General features: G+C 47.7%; 1 protein-coding gene across 3 annotated transcripts in view; it reads right to left on the bottom strand.

Moving 5' to 3' along the window:
* Nucleotides 1-466: 466 nt before the first annotated feature.
* LOC115119912 (A-kinase anchor protein 13-like) overlaps nt 467-19,936 on the bottom strand; it is a 54,644-nt gene continuing 35,174 nt past the window's right edge. Inside the window, exons 9-11 of one of the 3 annotated variants that reach the window (XR_010462652.1) lie at nt 1,270-1,395; nt 712-1,124; nt 467-538 (exon numbers count right to left, since the gene is read on the bottom strand). Coding sequence is in view for 1 of the 3 variants with exons in the window: in XM_065015289.1 (XP_064871361.1) it covers nt 963-1,124; nt 1,270-1,395 (288 nt within the window). In the remaining 2 variants the exon portion in view is untranslated. Of the gene's footprint in view, nt 539-693; nt 1,125-1,269; nt 1,396-19,936 lie in introns of those variants that run through there. The other 2 variants (XR_010462651.1, XM_065015289.1) reach the window with 2 other exon arrangements.

Below are 19,936 nucleotides of genomic sequence, written 5' to 3'. Positions count from 1 at the left end.
TGTGTTGTTACCTGTCTACATGGTCGTGAGGGGCCCCCGTGTTGAGGATCAGGGTGACATATGTGTTGTTACCTGTCTACATGGTCGTGAGGGGCCCTGTGTTGAGGATCATATGTGTTGTTACCTGTCTACATGGTCGTGAGGGGCCCTGTGTTGAGGATCAGGGTGACATATGTGTTGTTACCTGTCTACATGGTCGTGAGGGGCCCTGTGTTGAGGATCAGGGTGACATATGTGTTGTTACCTGTCTACATGGTCGTGAGGGGCCCTGTGTTGAGGATCAGGGTGACATATGTGTTGTTACCTGTCTACATGGTCGTGAGGGGCCCTGTGTTGAGGATCATATGTGTTGTTACCTGTCTACATGGTCGTGAGGGGCCCCTGTGTTGAGGATCAGGGTGACATATGTGTTGTTACCTGTCTACATGGTCGTGAGGGGCCCTGTGTTGAGGATCAGGGTGACATATGTGTTGTTACCTGTCTACATGGTCGTGAGGGGCCCCCGTGTTGAGGATCAGGGTGACATATGTGTTGTTACCTGTCTACATGGTCGTGAGGGGCCCCTGTGTTGAGGATCATATGTGTTGTTACCTGTCTACATGGTCGTGAGGGGCCCTGTGTTGAGGATCAGGGTGACATATGTGTTGTTACCTATCTACATGGTCGTGAGGGGCCCTGTGTTGAGGATCAGGGTGACATATGTGTTGTTACCCACCCTTACCATCTGGGGGTGCGGCCCGTCAGGAGGTCCTGGATCCAGTTGCAGAGGGAGGTGTTCAAGTTGGAGTCCTGGGTGTCCGGGATGATGAAGTTGATGTGTGCCTTGACCAGTCTGTGTGTGTGTGTGTGTGTGTGTGTGTGTGTGTGTGTGTGTGTGTGTGTGTGTGTGTGTGTGTGTGTGTGTGTGTGTGTGTGTGTGTGTGTGAGTGTGTGTGTGTGTTCGTGTGTATACAGAGACCACCTTATCTGTCCAGCAGAGGGCAGAACTGGGGGACAGCAGACAAACCTTTGGTGTGATGTAGTATTCTCTGCATCAGGACGGGATACTTGGTGATCCTCTGGGTGACTAACAGAATGCACTCTGGGATACCTAGCCTCCGGACGATACTGCTACTCATCTTCTTCTTAAAAGTCACATGACAGGAAGACAGAATTGATGATGATGCAACAGTTAGATGACTAGACACAGAGATGATATGTGATGTTGGTTTAGCTGATGTCTAATGATAACGGATGCTGTAAATGAGTAGTGCACGGTAAAGTGCTCACCCTGATGAAGGCCTGGAAGCGTTTGTCTCTGGAGTGCAGCTCCTTGTAGATGTTTACGGCCTCGTTGTGACGGCTGCAGAACTTCCCGTAAACTCTCTTCATTATCGCTGCTTTGGTCCCTGAGAACTGAAAAACACATGATATGTGTTACGTTTCCTCTGTTTCTGTGCTGTGGGTTTGTGTGTGTGTGTTTCAGGAAAGAGCTTCCTTGGATTCCAAGCAGCTGATTGGTCGGCCCCATTGCTAAGTGGCCCTCTGACCCCGCCCTCTCGTCAGGGGATACAGTTGTCTTCAATTAGCTTTAAAAGCCAGTGTTCCTTTGTTAGGAAAAGAGAGCTTCTTCGTATGTGCTGTGTGGTTGTAGGGTATAAGTTGTATGTGCTGTGTGGTTGTAGGGTTGGTATAAGTTGTATGTGCTGTGTGGTTGTAGGGTATAAGTTGTATGTGCTGTGTGGTTGTAGGGTATAAGTTGTATGTGCTGTGTGGTTGTAGGGTATAAGTTGTATGTGCTGTGTGGTTGTAGGGTATAAGTTGTATGTGCTGTGTGGTTGTAGGGTATAAGTTGTATGTGCTGTGTGGTTGTAGGGTATAAGTTGTATGTGCTGTGTTGGTTGTAGGGTATAAGTTGTATGTGCTGTGTGGTTGTAGGGTATAAGTTGTATGTGCTGTGTGGTTGTAGGGTTGGTATAAGTTGTATGTGCTGTGTTGGTTGTAGGGTATAAGTTGTATGTGCTGTGTGGTTGTAGGGTATAAGTTGTATGTGCTGTGTGGTTGTAGGGTATAAGTTGTATGTGCTGTGTGGTTGTAGGGTATAAGTTGTATGTGCTGTGTGGTTGTAGGGTATAAGTTGTATGTGCTGTGTTGTTGTAGTGTGGTGTTCTGTAGTGTGGTGTTCTGTAGTGTGGTGTTCTGTGGTGTGGTGTTCTGTAGTGTGGTGTTCTGTAGTGTGGTGTTCTGTAGTGTGGTGTTCTGTGGTGTGGTGTTCTGTAGTGTGGTGTTCTGTAGTGTGGTGTTCTGTAGTGTGGTGTTCTGTGGTGTGGTGTTCTGTAGTGTGGTGTTCTGTAGTGTGGTGTTCTGTAGTGTGGTGTTCTGTGGTGTGGTGTTCTGTGGTGTGGTGTTGTGTGGTGTTCTGTAGTGTGGTGTTCTGTGGTGTGGTGTTCTGTAGTGTGGTGTTCTGTAGTGTGGTGTTCTGTAGTGTGGTGTTCTGTGGTGTGGTGTTCTGTAGTGTGGTGTTCTGTAGTGTGGTGTTCTGTAGTGTGGTGTTCTGTGGTGTGTGTTCTGTGGTGTGGTGTTGTGTGTGTGTTCTGTGGTGTGGTGTTCTGTAGTGTGGTGTTCTGTAGTGTAGTGTGTGGTGTGGTGTTCTGTAGTGTGTGGTGTTCTGTGGTGTGGTGTTCTGTAGTGTGGTGTTCTGTAGTGTGGTGTTCTGTAGTGTGGTGTTCTGTGGTGTGGTGTTGTGTGTGTTCTGTAGTGTGGTGTTCTGTGGTGTGGTGTTCTGTAGTGTGGTGTTCTGTGTGTGTGTTCTGTAGTGTGGTGTTCTGTGGTGTGGTGTTCTGTAGTGTGGTGTTCTGTAGTGTGGTGTTCTGTAGTGTGGTGTTCTGTGGTGTGGTGTTCTGTGGTGTGGTGGTGTTCTGTGTGGTGTTCTGTGGTGTGGTGTTCTGTGTGTGGTGTTCTGTAGTGTGGTGTTCTGTAGTGTGGTGTTCTGTGGTGTGGTGTTCTGTGTGTGGTGTTCTGTAGTGTGGTGTTCTGTAGTGTGGTGTTCTGTGTGTGGTGTTCTGTAGTGTGGTGTTCTGTGGTGTGGTGTTCTGTAGTGTGGTGTTCTGTAGTGTGGTGTTCTGTAGTGTAGTGTGGTGTTCTGTGGTGTGTGGTGTTCTGTGTGTGGTGTTCTGTAGTGTGGTGTTCTGTAGTGTGGTGTTCTGTAGTGTGGTGTTCTGTAGTGTGGTGTGGTGTTCTGTAGTGTGGTGTTCTGTAGTGTGGTGTTCTGTAGTGTGGTGTTCTGTGGTGTAGTGTGGTGTTCTGTAGTGTGGTGTAGTGTAGTGTGGTGTTCTGTAGTGTGGTGTTCTGTAGTGTGGTGTAGTGTAGTGTGGTGTTCTGTAGTGTGGTGTTCTGTAGTGTGATGTTCTGTGGTGTAGTGTGGTGTTCTGTAGTGTGGTGTTCTGTGGTGTAGTGTGGTGTTCTGTAGTGTAGTGTGGTGTTCTGTCGTGTAGTGTAGTGTAGTGTGGTGTTCTGTAGTGTGGTGTTCTGTAGTGTGGTGTTCTGTAGTGTAGTGTGGTGTTCTGTAGTGTGGTGTTCTGTGGTGTAGTGTGGTGTTCTGTGGTGTAGTGTGGTGTTCTGTAGTGTGGTGTAGTGTGGTGTGGTGTAGTGTAGTGTGGTGTTCTGTAGTGTGGTGTTCTGTAGTGTGGTGTTCTGTAGTGTGGTGTTCTGTGGTGTGGTGTTCTGTAGTGTGGTGTTCTGTAGTGTGGTGTTCTGTAGTGTGGTGTTCTGTAGTGTGGTGTTCTGTGGTGTGGTGTTCTGTGGTGTGGTGTTCTGTAGTGTGGTGTTCTGTAGTGTGGTGTTCTGTAGTGTGGTGTTCTGTAGTGTGGTGTTCTGTGGTGTGGTGTTCTGTGGTGTGGTGTTCTGTAGTGTGTGTGTTCTGTAGTGTGGTGTTCTGTGGTGTGGTGTTCTGTGGTGTGGTGTTCTGTGGTGTGGTGTTCTGTAGTGTGGTGTTCTGTAGTGTGGTGTTCTGTAGTGTGGTGTTCTGTAGTGTAGTGTGGTGTTCTGTGGTGTAGTGTGGTGTTCTGTGGTGTGTGTAGTGTGGTGTTCTGTAGTGTAGTGTGGTGTTCTGTGGTGTAGTGTGGTGTTCTGTAGTGTAGTGTGGTGTTCTGTAGTGTAGTGTGGTGTTCTGTAGTGTGGTGTTCTGTAGTGCTGTGTTCTGTAGTGTGGTGTTCTGTAGTGTGGTGTGGTGTTCTGTAGTGTGGTGTTCTGTAGTGTGGTGTTCTGTAGTGTGGTGTTCTGTAGTGTGGTGTTCTGTAGTGTGGTGTTCTGTAGTGTGTGTGTTCTGTAGTGTGGTGTTCTGTGGTGTGTGTTCTGTAGTGTGGTGTTCTGTGGTGTAGTGTGGTGTTCTGTGGTGTAGTGTGGTGTTCTGGTGTAGTGTGTGTTCTGTGTAGTGTGGTGTTCTGTAGTGTGGTGTTCTGTAGTGTGGTGTGTTCTGTAGTGTGTGTTCTGTGTGGTGTAGTGTGTTGTTCTGTAGTGTGGTGTTCTGTAGTGTAGTGTGGTGTTCTGTGGTGTAGTGTGGTGTTCTGTAGTGTGGTGTTCTGTAGTGTGGTGTTCTGTGTGTGTGTTCTGTGTTCTGTAGTGTGGTGTTCTGTAGTGTGGTGTTCTGTGTGGTGTTCTGTAGTGTGGTGTTCTGTAGTGTGGTGTTCTGTGGTGTGGTGTTCTGTAGTGTGGTGTTCTGTAGTGTGGTGTTCTGTGTGTTCTGTGGTGTGTGTTCTGTGGTGTGGTGTTCTGTAGTGTGGTGTTCTGTAGTGTGGTGTGGTGTTCTGTAGTGTAGTGTGGTGTTCTGTAGTGTAGTGTGGTGTTCTGTAGTGTGGTGTTCTGTAGTGTGGTGTTCTGTAGTGTAGTGTGGTGTTCTGTAGTGTAGTGTGGTGTTCTGTAGTGTAGTGTGGTGTTGTTCTGTGTAGTGTGGTGTTGTGTTCTGTAGTGTGGTGTTCTGTGGTGTGGTGTTCTGTAGTGTGGTGTGGTGTTCTGTGTGTGTTCTGTGAGTGTGGTGTTCTGTAGTGTAGTGTGGTGTTCTGTAGTGTGTGTGTGTTCTGTAGTGTGGTGTGTGTGGTGTTCTGTAGTGTGGTTCTGTAGTGTGTTCTGTGTGTGGTGTTCTGTGGTGTTCTGTAGTGTGGTGTTCTGTGGTGTGTGGTGTTCTGTAGTGTGGTGTTCTGTAGTGTGGTGTTCTGTAGTGTGGTGTTCTGTAGTGTGGTGTTCTGTGTGTGGTGTTCTGTAGTGTGGTGTTCTGTGGTGTGTGTGGTGTTCTGTGGTGTAGTGTGGTGTTCTGTCTGTAGTGTGGTGTTCTGTGTGTGGTGTTCTGTAGTGTGGTGTTCTGTAGTGTGGTGTTCTGTAGGTGTGTTGTGTAGTGTGGTGTTCTGTAGTGTGGTGTTCTGTAGTGTGATGTGTCTGTGTGTAGTGTGGTGTTCTGTAGTGTGGTGTTCTGTGGTGTAGTGTGGTGTTCTGTGGTGTAGTGTGGTGTTCTGTAGTGTGGTGTAGTGTGGTGTAGTGTGGTGTAGTGTAGTGTGGTGTAGTGTAGTGTGGTGTTCTGTAGTGTGGTGTTCTGTAGTGTGGTGTTCTGTAGTGTGGTGTTCTGTAGTGTGGTGTTCTGTAGTGTGGTGTTCTGTGGTGTGGTGTTCTGTGTGGTGTGGTGTTCTGTAGTGTGTGTTCTGTAGTGTGGTGTTCTGTGGTGTGGTGTTCTGTGTGGTGTTCTGTGGTGTGGTGTTCTGTAGTGTGTGTTTCTGTAGTGTGGTGTTCTGTGGTGTGGTGTTCTGTGGTGTGGTGTTCTGTGGTGTGGTGTTCTGTGGTGTGGTGTTCTGTAGTGTGTGTTCTGTAGTGTGGTGTTCTGTAGTGTGGTGTTCTGTGTGTAGTGGTGTTCTGTGGTGTAGTGTGGTGTTCTGTGGTGTGGTGTTCTGTAGTGTGGTGTTCTGTAGTGTGGTGTTCTGTGGTGTGGTGTTGTGTAGTGTGGTGTTCTGTAGTGTGGTGTTCTGTGGTGTAGTGTGTGTTCTGTAGTGTGGTGTTCTGTAGTGTGGTGTTCTGTGGTGTGGTGTTCTGTAGTGTGGTGTTCTGTAGTGTGGTGTTCTGTAGTGTGGTGTTCTGTGGTGTGGTGTTCTGTGGTGTGGTGTTCTGTAGTGTGGTGTTCTGTAGTGTGGTGTTCTGTAGTGTGGTGTTCTGTAGTGTGGTGTTCTGTAGTGTGGTGTTCTGTAGTGTGGTGTTCTGTAGTGTGGTGTTCTGTAGTGTGGTGTTCTGTGTGGTGTTCTGGTGTGGTGTGTGTGTAGTGTGGTGTTCTGTAGTGTGGTGTTCTGTAGTGTGGTGTTCTGTAGTGTGGTGTTCTGTAGTGTGGTGTTCTGTGGTGTGGTGTTCTGTGGTGTAGTGTGGTGTTCTGTAGTGTAGTGTGGTGTTCTGTGGTGTAGTGTGGTGTTCTGTGGTGTAGTGTGGTGTTCTGTAGTGTAGTGTGGTGTTCTGTAGTGTAGTGTGGTGTTCTGTAGTGTGGTGTGGTGTTCTGTAGTGTGGTGTTCTGTAGTGTGGTGTTCTGTAGTGTGGTGTTCTGTGGTGTGTGTGGTGTTCTGTGGTGTGTGTGGTGTTCTGTGGTGTGGTGTTGTGTAGTGTGGTGTTCTGTAGTGTGGTGTTCTGTAGTGGTGTTCTGTAGTGTGGTGTTCTGTGGTGTAGTGTGGTGTTCTGTGGTGTAGTGTGGTGTTCTGTGGTGTTCTGTAGTGTAGTGTGGTGTTCTGTAGTGTAGTGTGGTGTTCTGTGGTGTGTGTGTGGTGTTCTGTGGTGTAGTGTGGTGTTCTGTGGTGTAGTGTGTGTTCTGTGTGTGTGGTGTTCTGTCTGTAGTGTGGTGTTCTGTAGTGTAGTGTGTGTTCTGTAGTGTGGTGTTCTGTAGTGTGGTGTGGTGTTCTGTTTGTGGTGTTCTGTAGTGTGTGTTCTGTGTGGGTGTTCTGTAGTGTAGTGTGGTGTTCTGTAGTGTAGTGTGGTGTTCTGTGGTGTGGTGTTCTGTGTGTGTGTGGTGTTCTGTAGTGTGGTGTTCTGTAGTGTGGTGTTCTGTGGTGTAGTGTGGTGTTCTGTGGTGTAGTGTGGTGTTCTGTAGTGTGGTGTAGTGTAGTGTGGTGTAGTGTAGTGTGGTGTAGTGTAGTGTGGTGTTCTGTAGTGTGGTGTTCTGTAGTGTGGTGTTCTGTAGTGTGGTGTTCTGTAGTGTGGTGTTCTGTAGTGTAGTGTTCTGTAGTGTGGTGTTCTGTAGTGTGGTGTGTGTGGTGTCTGTAGTGTGGTGTTCTGTAGTGTGATGTTCTGTGTAGTGTGGTGTTCTGTAGTGTGTGTGTTCTGTGGTGTAGTGTGGTGTTCTGTGGTGTAGTGTGGTGTTCTGTAGTGTGGTGTTCTGTGTGGTGTAGTTCTGGTGTAGTGTGGTGTTCTGTAGTGTGGTGTTCTGTGTGTGGTGTTCTGTAGTGTGGTGTTCTGTAGTGTGGTGTTCTGTAGTGTGGTGTTCTGTAGTGTGGTGTTCTGTGGTGTGGTGTTCTGTAGTGTGGTGTTCTGTAGTGTGGTGTTCTGTGGTGTGGTGTTCTGTAGTGTGGTGTTCTGTGGTGTGGTGTTCTGTAGTGTGGTGTTCTGTAGTGTGGTGTTCTGTGGTGTGGTGTTCTGTGGTGTGGTGTTCTGTGGTGTGGTGTTCTGTGGTGTGGTGTTCTGTGGTGTGGTGTTCTGTAGTGTGGTGTTCTGTAGTGTGGTGTTCTGTAGTGTAGTGTGGTGTTCTGTGGTGTAGTGTGGTGTTCTGTGGTGTGGTGTAGTGTAGTGTGGTGTTCTGTAGTGTGGTGTTCTGTGGTGTGGTGTTCTGTAGTGTGGTGTTCTGTAGTGTGGTGTTCTGTGTGTGTGTTCTGTGGTGTGGTGTTCTGTAGTGTGTTCTGTGTGGTGTTCTGTGGTGTAGTGTGGTGTTCTGTAGTGTGGTGTTCTGTAGTGTGGTGTTCTGTAGTGTAGTGTGGTGTTCTGTAGTGTAGTGTGGTGTTCTGTAGTGTGGTGTTCTGTAGTGTGGTGTGGTGTTCTGTAGTGTGGTGTTCTGTAGTGTGGTGTTCTGTAGTGTGGTGTTCTGTGGTGTAGTGTGGTGTTCTGTGGTGTAGTGTGGTGTTCTGTAGTGTGGTGTTCTGTAGTGTGGTGTAGTGTAGTGTGGTGTAGTGTAGTGTGGTGTTCTGTAGTGTGGTGTTCTGTAGTGTGATGTTCTGTGGTGTAGTGTGGTGTTCTGTAGTGTGGTGTTCTGTGGTGTAGTGTGGTGTTCTGTAGTGTAGTGTGGTGTTCTGTCTGTAGTGTGTGTGTGTGGTGTTCTGTAGTGTGGTGTGTCTGTGGTGTGTGGTGTTCTGTAGTGTGGTGTTCTGTAGTGTGATGTTCTGTGGTGTAGTGTGGTGTTCTGTAGTGTGGTGTTCTGTGGTGTAGTGTGGTGTTCTGTGGTGTAGTGTGGTGTTCTGTAGTGTGGTGTGTCTGTAGTGTGGTGTTCTGTGGTGTGGTGTTCTGTGTGTGGTGTTCTGTAGTGTAGTGTGGTGTTCTGTAGTGTGGTGTTCTGTAGTGTGGTGTTCTGTAGTGTGGTGTTCTGTGGTGTGGTGTTCTGTAGTGTGGTGTTCTGTAGTGTGGTGTTCTGTGGTGTGGTGTTCTGTAGTGTGGTGTTCTGTAGTGTGGTGTTCTGTGGTGTGGTGTTCTGTGGTGTGGTGTTCTGTAGGTGTTCTGTAGTGGTGTTCTGTAGTGTGGTGTTCTGTGGTGTGGTGTTCTGTGGTGTGGTGTTCTGTAGTGTGGTGTTCTGTAGTGTGGTGTTCTGTAGTGTTCTGTGTGTGTTCTGTGGTGTGGTGTTCTGTAGTGTGGTGTTCTGTGGTGTGGTGTTCTGTAGTGTGGTGTTCTGTAGTGTGGTGTTCTGTGGTGTGGTGTTCTGTGGTGTGGTGTTCTGTGGTGTGGTGTTCTGTAGTGTGGTGTTCTGTAGTGTGGTGTTCTGTAGTGTGGTGTTCTGTAGTGTAGTGTGGTGTTCTGTGGTGTAGTGTGGTGTTCTGTGGTGTGGTGTAGTGTAGTGTGGTGTTCTGTAGTGTGGTGTTCTGTGGTGTGGTGTTCTGTAGTGTGGTGTTCTGTAGTGTGGTGTTCTGTAGTGTGGTGTTCTGTGGTGTAGTGTGGTGTTCTGTAGTGTAGTGTGGTGTTCTGTGGTGTAGTGTGGTGTTCTGTGGTGTAGTGTGGTGTTCTGTAGTGTAGTGTGGTGTTCTGTGGTGTAGTGTGGTGTTCTGTAGTGTAGTGTGGTGTTCTGTAGTGTGGTGTTCTGTAGTGTGTGTTCTGTAGTGTGGTGTTCTGTAGTGTAGTGTGGTGTTCTGTAGTGTGGTGTTCTGTAGTGTAGTGTTCTGTAGTGTGGTGTTCTGTGAGTGTGGTGTTCTGTAGTGTGGTGTTCTGTAGTGGTGTTCTGTAGTGTGGTGTTCTGTAGTGTAGTGTGGTGTTCTGTGGTGTAGTGTGGTGTTCTGTAGTGTGTGTTCTGTAGTGTGGTGTTCTGTAGTGTGGTGTTCTGTGGTGTGTGTTCTGTAGTGTGGTGTTCTGTAGTGTAGTGTTCTCTGTGGTGTTCTGGTGTTGTGGTGTGGTGTTCTGTAGTGTGGTGTTCTGTAGTGTGGTGTTCTGTAGTGTGGTGTTCTGTAGTGTGGTGTTCTGTAGTGTGGTGTTCTGTGTGTGTGTGGTGTTCTGTGGTGTAGTGTGGTGTTCTGTGGTGTGTTCTGTAGTGTAGTGTGGTGTTCTGTAGTGTGTGTGTGTTCTGTAGTGTGGTGTTCTGTAGTGTGGTGTTCTGTAGTGTGTGTTCTGTGGTGTAGTGTGGTGTTCTGTAGTGTAGTGTGGTGTTCTGTGGTGTAGTGTGGTGTTCTGTGGTGTAGTGTGGTGTTCTGTAGTGTAGTGTGGTGTTCTGTGTGTGTGGTGTGTCTGTTCTGTAGTGTGGTGTTCTGTAGTGTGGTGTTCTGTAGTGTGGTGTTCTGTAGTGTGGTGTTCTGTAGTGTAGTGTGGTGTTCTGTAGTGTGGTGTTCTGTGGTGTAGTGTGGTGTTCTGTGGTGTAGTGTGGTGTTCTGTAGTGTGGTGTAGTGTGGTGTAGTGTGGTGTAGTGTAGTGTGGTGTTCTGTAGTGTGGTGTTCTGTGTGTGTGTTCTGTGTGTGGTGTTCTGTAGTGTGGTGTTCTGTAGTGTGGTGTTCTGTGGTGTGGTGTTCTGTGGTGTGGTGTTCTGTAGTGTGTGTTCTGTAGTGTTCTTCTGTGGTGTGGTGTTCTGTAGTGTGGTGTTCTGTGGTGTGGTGTTCTGTGGTGTGGTGTTCTGTGGTGTGGTGTTCTGTAGTGTGGTGTTCTGTAGTGTGGTGTTCTGTAGTGTGGTGTTCTGTGGTGTGGTGTTCTGTAGTGTGGTGTTCTGTAGTGTGGTGTTCTGTAGTGTGGTGTTCTGTAGTGTAGTGTGGTGTTCTGTGGTGTAGTGTGGTGTTCTGTGTGTGTGTGTTCTGTGTGTGGTGTTCTGTAGTGTGGTGTTCTGTGGTGTAGTGTGTTCTGTAGTGTGGTGTTCTGTAGTGTGGTGTTCTGTAGTGTGGTGTTCTGTGGTGTAGTGTGGTGTTCTGTGGTGTAGTGTGGTGTTCTGTGGTGTAGTGTGGTGTTCTGTGGTGTAGTGTGGTGTTCTGTAGTGTAGTGTGGTGTTCTGTCGTGTAGTGTAGTGTAGTGTGGTGTTCTGTAGTGTGGTGTAGTGTAGTGTGGTGTTCTGTAGTGTGGTGTTCTGTAGTGTGATGTTCTGTAGTGTAGTGTGGTGTTCTGTAGTGTGGTGTTCTGTGGTGTAGTGTGGTGTTCTGTGGTGTAGTGTGGTGTTCTGTAGTGTAGTGTGGTGTTCTGTAGTGTGTGTTCTGTGTGTAGTGTGGTGTTCTGTGTAGTGTAGTGGTGTTCTGTGTGTGTGTGGTGTTGTGGTGTTCTGTAGTGTGGTGTTCTGTAGTGTGGTGTTCTGTAGTGTGGTGTTCTGTGTGTGGTGTGTAGTGTGGTGTTCTGTGGTGTGGTGTTCTGTGTGTGTGTTCTGTAGTGTGGTGTGGTGTGGTGTTCTGTGGTGTGGTGTTCTGTGGTGTGGTGTTCTGTAGTGTGGTGTTCTGTAGTGTGGTGTTCTGTGTGTGGTGTTCTGTGGTGTGGTGTTCTGTAGTGTGGTGTTCTGTAGTGTGGTGTTCTGTAGTGTGGTGTTCTGTAGTGTAGTGTGGTGTTCTGTGGTGTAGTGTGGTGTTCTGTGGTGTGGTGTGTTCTGTGTGTGTGTTCTGTAGTGTGGTGTTCTGTAGTGTGGTGTTCTGTAGTGTGGTGTTCTGTAGTGTGGTGTTCTGTAGTGTGGTGTTCTGTGGTGTAGTGTGGTGTTCTGTAGTGTGGTGTTCTGTGGTGTAGTGTGGTGTTCTGTGGTGTAGTGTGGTGTTCTGTGGTGTGTTCTGTGTGGTGTTCTGTGTGTAGTGTGGTGTTCTGTGGTGTTCTGTAGTGTGGTGTTCTGTGGTGTGGTGTTCTGTGGTGTGGTGTTCTGTAGTGTGGTTTCTGTAGTGTGTGTGGTGTTCTGTAGTGTGGTGTTCTGTGGTGTTGGTGTTCTGTGTAGTGTGTGTGTTCTGTGGTGTGTGTGGTGTTCTGTGTGTGGTGTTCTGTAGTGTGTTCTGTAGTGTTCTGGTGTGTCTGTAGTGTAGTGTGTTCTGTAGTGTGGTGTTCTGTAGTGTGGTGTTCTGTGGTGTGGTGTTCTGTGGTGTGTTCTGTGGTGTAGTGTGGTGTTCTGTAGTGTGGTGTTCTGTAGTGTGGTGTTCTGTGTGTGGTGTTCTGTGGTGTGGTGTTCTGTAGTGTGTGTGTTCTGTAGTGTGGTGTTCTGTAGTGTGGTGTTCTGTAGTGTAGGTGTTCTGGTGTTGTTCTGTGTGTGTGTTCTGTGTGTGTGTTCTGTAGTGTGGTGTTCTGTGGTGTTGTTCTGTAGTGTGGTGTTCTGTAGTGTGGTGTTCTGTGGTGTAGTGTTCTGTGTGTGGTGTTCTGTGGTGTGGTGTTCTGTAGTGTGGTGTTCTGTAGTGTGGTGTTCTGTAGTGTGGTGTTCTGTAGTGGTGTTCTGTAGTGTGGTGTTCTGTGGTGTAGTGTGGTGTTCTGTGGTGTGGTGTAGTGTGGTGGTGTTCTGTAGTGTGGTGTTCTGTGTGTGGTGTTCTGTAGTGTGGTGTTCTGTAGTGTGGTGTTCTGTAGTGTGGTGTTCTGTGGTGTAGTGTGGTGTTCTGTAGTGTAGTGTGGTGTTCTGTGGTGTAGTGTGGTGTTCTGTGGTGTAGTGTGGTGTTCTGTGGTGTAGTGTGGTGTTCTGTAGTGTAGTGTGGTGTTCTGTAGTGTAGTGTGGTGTTCTGTAGTGTGGTGTTCTGTAGTTTAGTGTTCTGTAGTGTTGTGTGGTGTTCTGTAGTGTGGTGTTCTGTAGTGCTGTGTTCTGTAGTGTGGTGTTCTGTAGTGTGGTGTGGTGTTCTGTAGTGTGGTGTTCTGTAGTGTGGTGTTCTGTAGTGTGGTGTTCTGTAGTGTGGTGTGGTGTTCTGTGGTGTAGTGTGGTGTTCTGTAGTGTAGTGTTCTGTAGTGTGGTGTTCTGTGTGTGTGTGGTGTTCTGTGGTGTGGTGTTCTGTGTGTGTGTTCTGTAGTGTGGTGTTCTGTGGTGTGGTGTTCTGTGGTGTGGTGTTCTGTAGTGTGGTGTTCTGTAGTGTGGTGTTCTGTAGTGTGGTGTTCTGTGGTGTGGTGTAGTGTAGTGTGGTGTAGTGTAGTGTGGTGTTCTGTAGTGTGGTGTAGTGTTGTTCTGTGTAGTGTGGTGTTCTGTAGTGTGGTGTTCTGTGTGTCTGTGGTGTAGTGTGTGTTCTGTAGTGTGGTGTTCTGTAGTGTAGTGTGGTGTTCTGTAGTGTGTGTGGTGTTCTGTAGTGTGTGTGTTCTGTAGTGTGGTGTTCTGTAGTGTGTGGTGTTCTGTAGTGTGGTGTTCTGTGTGTGTGTTCTGTAGTGTGTGTTCTGTAGTGTGTGGTGTTCTGTAGTGTGGTGTTCTGTGGTGTAGTGTGGTGTTCTGTGGTGTAGTGTGGTGTTCTGTAGTGTGGTGTGTGTGTGGTGTTCTGTAGTGTGGTGTTCTGTAGTGTGGTGTTCTGTAGTGTGTGTTCTGTGTTCTGTAGTGTGGTGTTCTGTAGTGTGGTGTTCTGTGGTGTGTGTGTTCTGTAGTGTGGTGTTCTGTGTTCTGTTCTGTAGTGTGGTGTTCTGTGTAGTGTGGTGTTCTGTAGTGTGGTGTTCTGTAGTGTGGTGTTCTGTAGTGTGGTGTTCTGTGGTGTGGTGTTCTGTGTGTCTGTGTTCTGTGTAGTGTGGTGTTCTGTAGTGTGGTGTTCTGTGGTGTGGTGTTCTGTAGTGTGGTGTTCTGTGGTGTGGTGTTCTGTAGTGTGGTGTTCTGTAGTGTGTGTTCTGTAGTGTGGTGTTCTGTGTGTGGTGTTCTGTGGTGTGGTGTTCTGTAGTGTGGTGTTCTGTAGTGTGGTGTTCTGTAGTGTGGTGTTGGTGTTCTGTAGTGTGGTGTTCTGTGGTGTAGTGTGGTGTTCTGTGTGTGTTCTGTGTTGTGTAGTGTGGTGTTCTGTAGTGTGGTGTTCTGTGGTGTGGTGTTCTGTAGTGTGGTGTTCTGTGGTGTGGTGTTCTGTAGTGTGGTGTTCTGTAGTGTAGTGTGGTGTTCTGTAGTGTGTGTGTTTCTGTAGTGGTGTTCTGTGGTGTAGTGTGGTGTTCTGTGGTGTAGTGTGGTGTTCTGTGGTGTAGTGTGGTGTTCTGTAGTGTAGTGTGGTGTTCTGTAGTGTAGTGTGGTGTTCTGTAGTGTGGTGTTCTGTAGTGTGGTGTTCTGTGCTGTGTGTGGTGTTCTGTAGTGTGGTGTTGTGTGTGTGTTCTGTGTTCTGTAGTGTGGTGTTCTGTAGTGTGTGGTGTTCTGTAGTGTGGTGTTCTGTAGTGTGGTGTTCTGTAGTGTGGTGTTCTGTAGTGTAGTGTGGTGTTCTGTGGTGTAGTGTGGTGTTCTGTAGTGTAGTGTTCTGTAGTGTAGTGTTCTGTAGTGTGGTGTTCTGTGGTGTGGTGTTCTGTAGTGTGGTGTTCTGTAGTGTAGTGTTCTGTGGTGTGGTGTTCTGTGGTGTGGTGTTCTGTAGTGTGGTGTTCTGTAGTGTGGTGTTCTGTAGTGTGGTGTTCTGTAGTGTGGTGTTCTGTAGTGTGGTGTTCTGTAGTGTAGTGTGGTTTCTGTGTGTAGTTCTGTGGGTGTTCTGTAGTGTGTGGTGTTCTGTGTAGTGTGGTGTTCTGTGTAGTGTGGTGTTCTGTAGTGTAGTGTGGTGTTCTGTAGTGTGGTGTTCTGTAGTGTTCTGTGTTCTGTAGTGTGGTGTTCTGTGGTGTGGTGTTCTGTGGTGTTCTGTAGTGTGTGTTCTGTAGTGTGTGGTGTTCTGGAGTGTGGTGTTCTGTAGTGTAGTGTGGTGTTCTGTAGTGTAGTGTGGTGTTCTGTAGTGTAGTGTGGTGTTCTGTAGTGTGGTGTTCTGTGTGGTGTTCTGTAGTGTGTGTGTGTTCTGTAGTGTGGTGTTCTGTAGTGTGGTGTTCTGTAGTGTTCTGTTCTGTAGTGTGGTGTGGTGTTCTGTAGTGTGGTGTTTCTGTAGTGTGGTGTTCTGTGGTGTGGTGTGGTGTTCTGTAGTGTGGTGTTCTGTAGTGTGGTGTTCTGTAGTGTAGTGTGGTGTTCTGTAGTTCTGTATTGTAGTGTGGTGTTCTGTGTAGTGTGTGTTCTGTAGTGTGGTGTTCTGTAGTGTGGTGTTCTGTGGTGTGGTGTTCTGTATTGGTGTAGTGTGGTGTTCTGTTCTGTAGTGTGTGTGTTCTGTAGTGTTCTGTTCTGTGTGGTGTTCTGTAATGTGGTGTTCTGTAGTGTGGTGTTCTGTAGTGTGGTGTTCTGTAGTGTGGTGTTCTGTGGTGTTGTTCTGTGTAGTGTGGTGTTCTGTAGTGTGGTGTTCTGTAGTGTGGTGTTCTGTAGTGTGGTGTTCTGTAGTGTGGTGTTCTGTGGTGTGTGTGGTGTTCTGTGGTGTAGTGTGGTGTTCTGTGGTGTGGTGTTCTGTAGTGTGGTGTTCTGTGTGTAGTGTGGTGTTCTGTGTGTGGTGTTCTGTAGTGTGGTGTTCTGTAGTGTGGTGTTCTGTAGTGTGGTGTTCTGTGTGTGTGTTGTTCTGTGTGTGTGGTGTTCTGTAGTGTGGTGTTCTGTAGTGTGGTGTTCTGTGGTGTAGTGTGTGTGGTGTTCTGTGTGTGGTGTTCTGTAGTGTGGTGTTCTGTAGTGTGGTGTTCTGTAGTGTGGTGTTCTGTAGTGTGGTGTTCTGTGTGTGGTGTTCTGTGGTGTGTGTGGTGTTCTGTGGTGTAGTGGTGTTCTGTGTGGTGTTCTGTGTGTGGTGTTCTGTAGTGTGGTGTTCTGTAGTGTAGTGTGGTGTTCTGTAGTGTGTGTTCTGTGTGTGTATTTCTGTGTGTGTGGTGTTCTGTAGTGTAGTGTGGTGTTCTGTGGTGTAGTGTGGTGTTCTGTGTGTGGTGTTCTGTGTGGTGTGGTGTTCTGTAGTGTGGTGTTCTGTAGTGTGGTGTTCTGTAGTGTGGTGTTCTGTGTTCTGTGTGGTGTTCTGTGGTGTGTGTGTGTTCTGGTGTTCTGTGTGTGGTGTTCTGTGGTGTAGTGTGGTGTTCTGTGGTGTAGTGTGGTGTTCTGTGTAGTGTGGTGTTCTGTAGTGTGGTGTTCTGTAGTGTGTGTGTGTTCTGTAGTGGTGTTCTGTGAGTGTGGTGTTCTGTAGTGTGTGTGTGTTCTGTAGTGTAGTGTGTGTGTTCTGTGTGTTCTGTAGTGTGGTGTTCTGTAGTGTGGTGTTCTGTAGTGTGGTGTTCTGTGGTGTAGTGTGGTGTTCTGTGGTGTGGTGTTCTGTGTTCTGTAGTGTGTGGTGTTCTGTGGTGTAGTGTGGTGTTCTGTAGTGTGGTGTTCTGAGTGTGGTGTTCTGTAGTGTGGTGTTCTGTAGTGTGTGTGTTCTGTAGTGTTGTTCTGTAGTGTGGTGTGGTGTTCTGTAGTGTGGTGTTCTGGTGTTGTTCTGTAGTGTGGTGTTCTGTAGTGTGGTGTTCTGTAGTGTGGTGTTCTGTAGTGTGTGTTCTGTAGTGGTGTTCTGTAGTGGGTGTTCTGTAGTGTGTTCTGTGGTGTTCTGTGGTGTAGTGTGGTGTTCTGTGTGTGTGTTCTGTGGTGTTCTGTAGTGTGTGTGTGTTCTGTAGTGTGGTGTTCTGTGGTGTGGTGTTCTGTAGTGTAGTGTGGTGTTCTGTGGTGTGTGTGGTGTTCTGTAGTGTGTGTGTGTGTTCTGTGGTGGTGTTCTGTGTGTAGTGTGGTGTTCTGTGGTGTTCTGTGTGGTGTTCTGTGGTGTAGTGTGGTGTTCTGTAGTGTGGTGTTCTGTGGTGTAGTGTGGTGTTCTGTGGTGTGTGGTGTTCTGTAGTGTGGTGTTCTGTGTGTGGTGTTCTGTGTGTGTGTGTGGTGTTCTGTAGTGTGGTGTTCTGTAGTGGTGTTCTGTAGTGTTCTGTGTGGTGTTCTGTAGTGTGTGTTCTGTAGTGTGGTGTTCTGTAGTGTGGTGTTCTGTGAGTGTGGTGTTCTGTGGTGTGGTGTTCTGTGGTGTTCTGTTCTGTAGTGTGGTGTTCTGTAGTGTGGTGTTCTGTGGTGTAGTGTGGTGTTCTGTAGTGTGTTCTGTTGGTGTTCTGTAGTGTGGTGTTCTGTGGTGTGGTGTTCTGTGGTGTGTGTGGTGTTCTGTGTGTAGTGTGGTGTTCTGTAGTGTGTTCTGTAGTGTAGTGTGGTGTTCTGTGTGTGTGTGGTGTTCTGTGGTGTGGTGTTCTGTAGTGTGGTGTTCTGTGGTGTAGTGTGTTTCTGTAGTGTAGTGTGGTGTTCTGTAGTGTGGTGGTGTTCTGTGTGGTGGTGTTCTGTGTGGTGTTCTGTGTGGTGTTCTGTTCTGTAGTGTGGTGTTCTGTAGTGTGGTGTTCTGTAGTGTGGTGTTCTGTAGTGTGTGTGTTCTGTAGTGGTTTCTGTAGTGTGGTGTTCTGTGGTGTAGTGTGGTGTTCTGTGGTGTGGTGTTCTGTGTGTGGTGTTCTGTAGTGTGGTGTAGTGTGGTGTTCTGTAGTGTGGTGTTCTGTAGTGTGTGTGTGTAGTGTGGTGTTCTGTAGTGTGGTGTTCTGTAGTGTAGTGTGTGTTCTGTGGTGTGGTGTTGTGTAGTGTGGTGTTCTGTGTTGTAGTGTGTGTGTTCTGTGTAGTGTGGTGTTCTGTGGTGTGGTGTTCTGGTGTGGTGTTCTGTAGTGTGTTCTGTGTGGTGTTCTGTAGTGTGGTGTTCTGTAGTGTGTGTGGTGTTCTGTAGTGTGGTGTTCTGTGTGTGTTTCTAGTGGTGTTCTGTGTGGTGTTCTGTGGTGTAGTGTGGTGTTCTGTAGTGTTCTGTAGTGTGGTGTTCTGTGGTGTATTCTGGTGTGGTGTTCTGTAGTGTGGTGTGGTGTTCTGTAGTGTAGTGTGTTCTGTGTAGTGTGGTGTTCTGTGGTGTGGTGTTCTGTGTTCTGTAGTGTGTGGTGTTCTGTAGTGTGGTGTTCTGTGTGGTGTTCTGTAGTGTGGTGTTCTGTAGTGTAGTGTGGTGTTCTGTAGTGTGTAGTGTGGTGTTCTGTGGTGTAGTGTGTGTTCTGTGTGTGTGTGGTGTTCTGTGGTGTGGTGTTCTGTAGTGTGGTGTTCTGTAGTGTGTGGTGTTCTGTGGTGTGTGGTGTTCTGTAGTGTGTGTGTTCTGTGGTGTAGTGTTCTGTGGTGTTCTGTGTGGTGTTCTGTGTGTAGTGTGGTGTTCTGTAGTGTGTGTGGTGTTCTGTAGTGTGGTGTTCTGTAGTGTGTGTGGTGTTCTGTAGTGTGGTGTTCTGTAGTGTGGTGTTCTGTAGTGTAGTGTGGTGTTCTGTAGTGTGGTGTTCTGTTCTGTGGTGTTCTGTGTGTGGTGTTCTGTGTGGTGTTCTGTAGTGTGGTGTTCTGTAGTGTGGTGTTCTGTAGTGTAGTGTGGTGTTCTGTAGTGTAGTGTTCTGTAGTGTAGTGTTCTTCTGTGGTGTAGTGTGGTGTTCTGTAGTGTGGTGGTGTTCTGTGGTGTAGTGTGGTGTTCTGTGGTGTAGTGTGGTGTTCTGTGGTGTGTGGTGTTCTGTGGTGTAGTGTGGTGTTCTGTGTGTAGTGTGGTGTTCTGTGGTGTAGTGGTGTTCTGTAGTGTGGTGTTCTGTAGTGTGTGTTCTGTTCTGTAGTGTGGTGTTCTGTGTAGTGTGTGGTGTTCTGTAGTGTGGTGTTCTGTGTGGTGTTCTGTAGTGTGTGGTGTTCTGTAGTGGTGTTCTGTAGTGTGAGTGTTCTGTAGTGTAGTGTGGTGTTCTGTGTAGTGTGTGTTCTGTAGTGTTCTGTAGTGTAGTGTGATGTTCTGTAGTGTGGTGTTCTGTAGTGTGGTGTTCTGTGGTGTAGTGGGTGTTCTGTGGTGTTCTGTGTGGTGTTCTGTGGTGTAGTGTGTGTTCTGTAGTGTAGTGTGGTGTTCTGTAGTGTAGTGTGTGTTCTGTGTTCTGTAGTGTGGTGTTCTGTAGTGTGTTCTGTAGTGTGGTGTTCTGTAGTGTGGTGTTCTGTAGTGTGGTGTTCTGTAGTGTGTGTGTTCTGTAGTGTGGTGTTCTGTAGTGTGGTGTTCTGTAGTGTAGTGTGTGTTCTGAGTGTGGTGTTCTGTAGTGTGGTGTTCTGTGTGTGTTCTGTGGTGCTCTCTGTGGTGTTCTGTGGTGTAGTGTGGTGTTCTGTGGTGTAGTGTGGTGTTCTGTAGTGTGGTGTTTCTGTGGTGTGTGTGGTGTTCTGTAGTGTAGTGTGGTGTTCTGTAGTGTAGTGTGGTGTTCTGTAGTGTAGTGGTGTTCTGTAGTGTAGTGGTGTTCTGTAGTGTGAGTGTGGTGTTCTGTAGTGTGGTGTGGTGTTCTGTGGTGTTAGTGTGGTGTTCTGTAGTGTAGTGTGGTGTTCTGTAGTGTGGTGTTCTGTGGTGTGGTGTTCTGTAGTGTAGTGTGGTGTTCTGTAGTGTGGTGTTCTGTGTGTGGTGTTCTGTAGTGTTGTGTGTTCTGTAGTGTGGTGTTCTGTAGTGTGGTGTTCTGTAGTGTAGTGTTCTGTAGTGTGGTGTTCTGTAGTGTGGTGTTCTGTAGTGTGGTGTTCTGTAGTGTGTGGTGTTCTGTAGTGTGGTGTTCTGTAGTGTGGTGTAGTGTGATGTTCTGTAGTGTGGTGTTCTGTAGTGTGGTGTTCTGTTCTGTAGTGTGGTGTTCTGTGTGTAGTGTGGTGTTCTGTGGTGTGTGTGGTGTTCTGTGGTGTGGTGTTCTGTAGTGTAGTGTGGTGTTCTGTGGTGTAGTGTGGTGTTCTGTAGTGTGGTGTTCTGTAGTGTGGTGTTCTGTAGTGTAGTGGAGTTCTGTAGTGTAGTGTGGTGTTCTGTAGTGTGGTGTTCTGTAGTGTGGTGTTCTGTAGTGTGGTGTGGTGTTCTGTAGTGTGGTGTTCTGTAGTGTGGTGTTCTGGTTAGTGGGTGTTCTGTAGTGTGGTGTTCTGTGGTGTAGTGTGGTGTTCTGTGGTGTGTGTGGTGTTCTGTAGTGTGGTGTTCTGTAGTGGTGTTATGTAGTGTAGTGTGGTGTTCTGTAGTGTGTGTGGTGTTCTGTGAGTGTTAGTGGTGTTCTGTAGTGTGGTGTGGTGTTCTGTTCTGTAGTGTGGTGTTCTGTGGTGTTAGTGTGGTGTTCTGTAGTGTGGTGTTCTGTGGTGTGAGTGTGGTGTTCTGTAGTGGTGTTCAGGTGGAGTTCTGTAGTGTGAGTGGTGTTCTGTAGTGTGGTGTTCTGTTCTGTAGTGTGGTGTTCTGTGGTGTAGTTGGTGTTCTGTAGTGTGTGTTCTGTAGTGTGGTGTTCTGTAGTGTAGTGTGGTGTTCTGTAGTGTGGTGTTCTGTAGTTTGGTGTTCTG

This window comes from Oncorhynchus nerka, unplaced genomic scaffold, assembly GCF_034236695.1.
Source record: "Oncorhynchus nerka isolate Pitt River unplaced genomic scaffold, Oner_Uvic_2.0 unplaced_scaffold_1542, whole genome shotgun sequence".
In the NCBI taxonomy this organism is placed as follows: domain Eukaryota; kingdom Metazoa; phylum Chordata; class Actinopteri; order Salmoniformes; family Salmonidae; genus Oncorhynchus; species Oncorhynchus nerka.
Note: the sequence above shows the minus strand (reverse complement) of the source record. Positions and strands in the feature narration are given on the sequence as shown.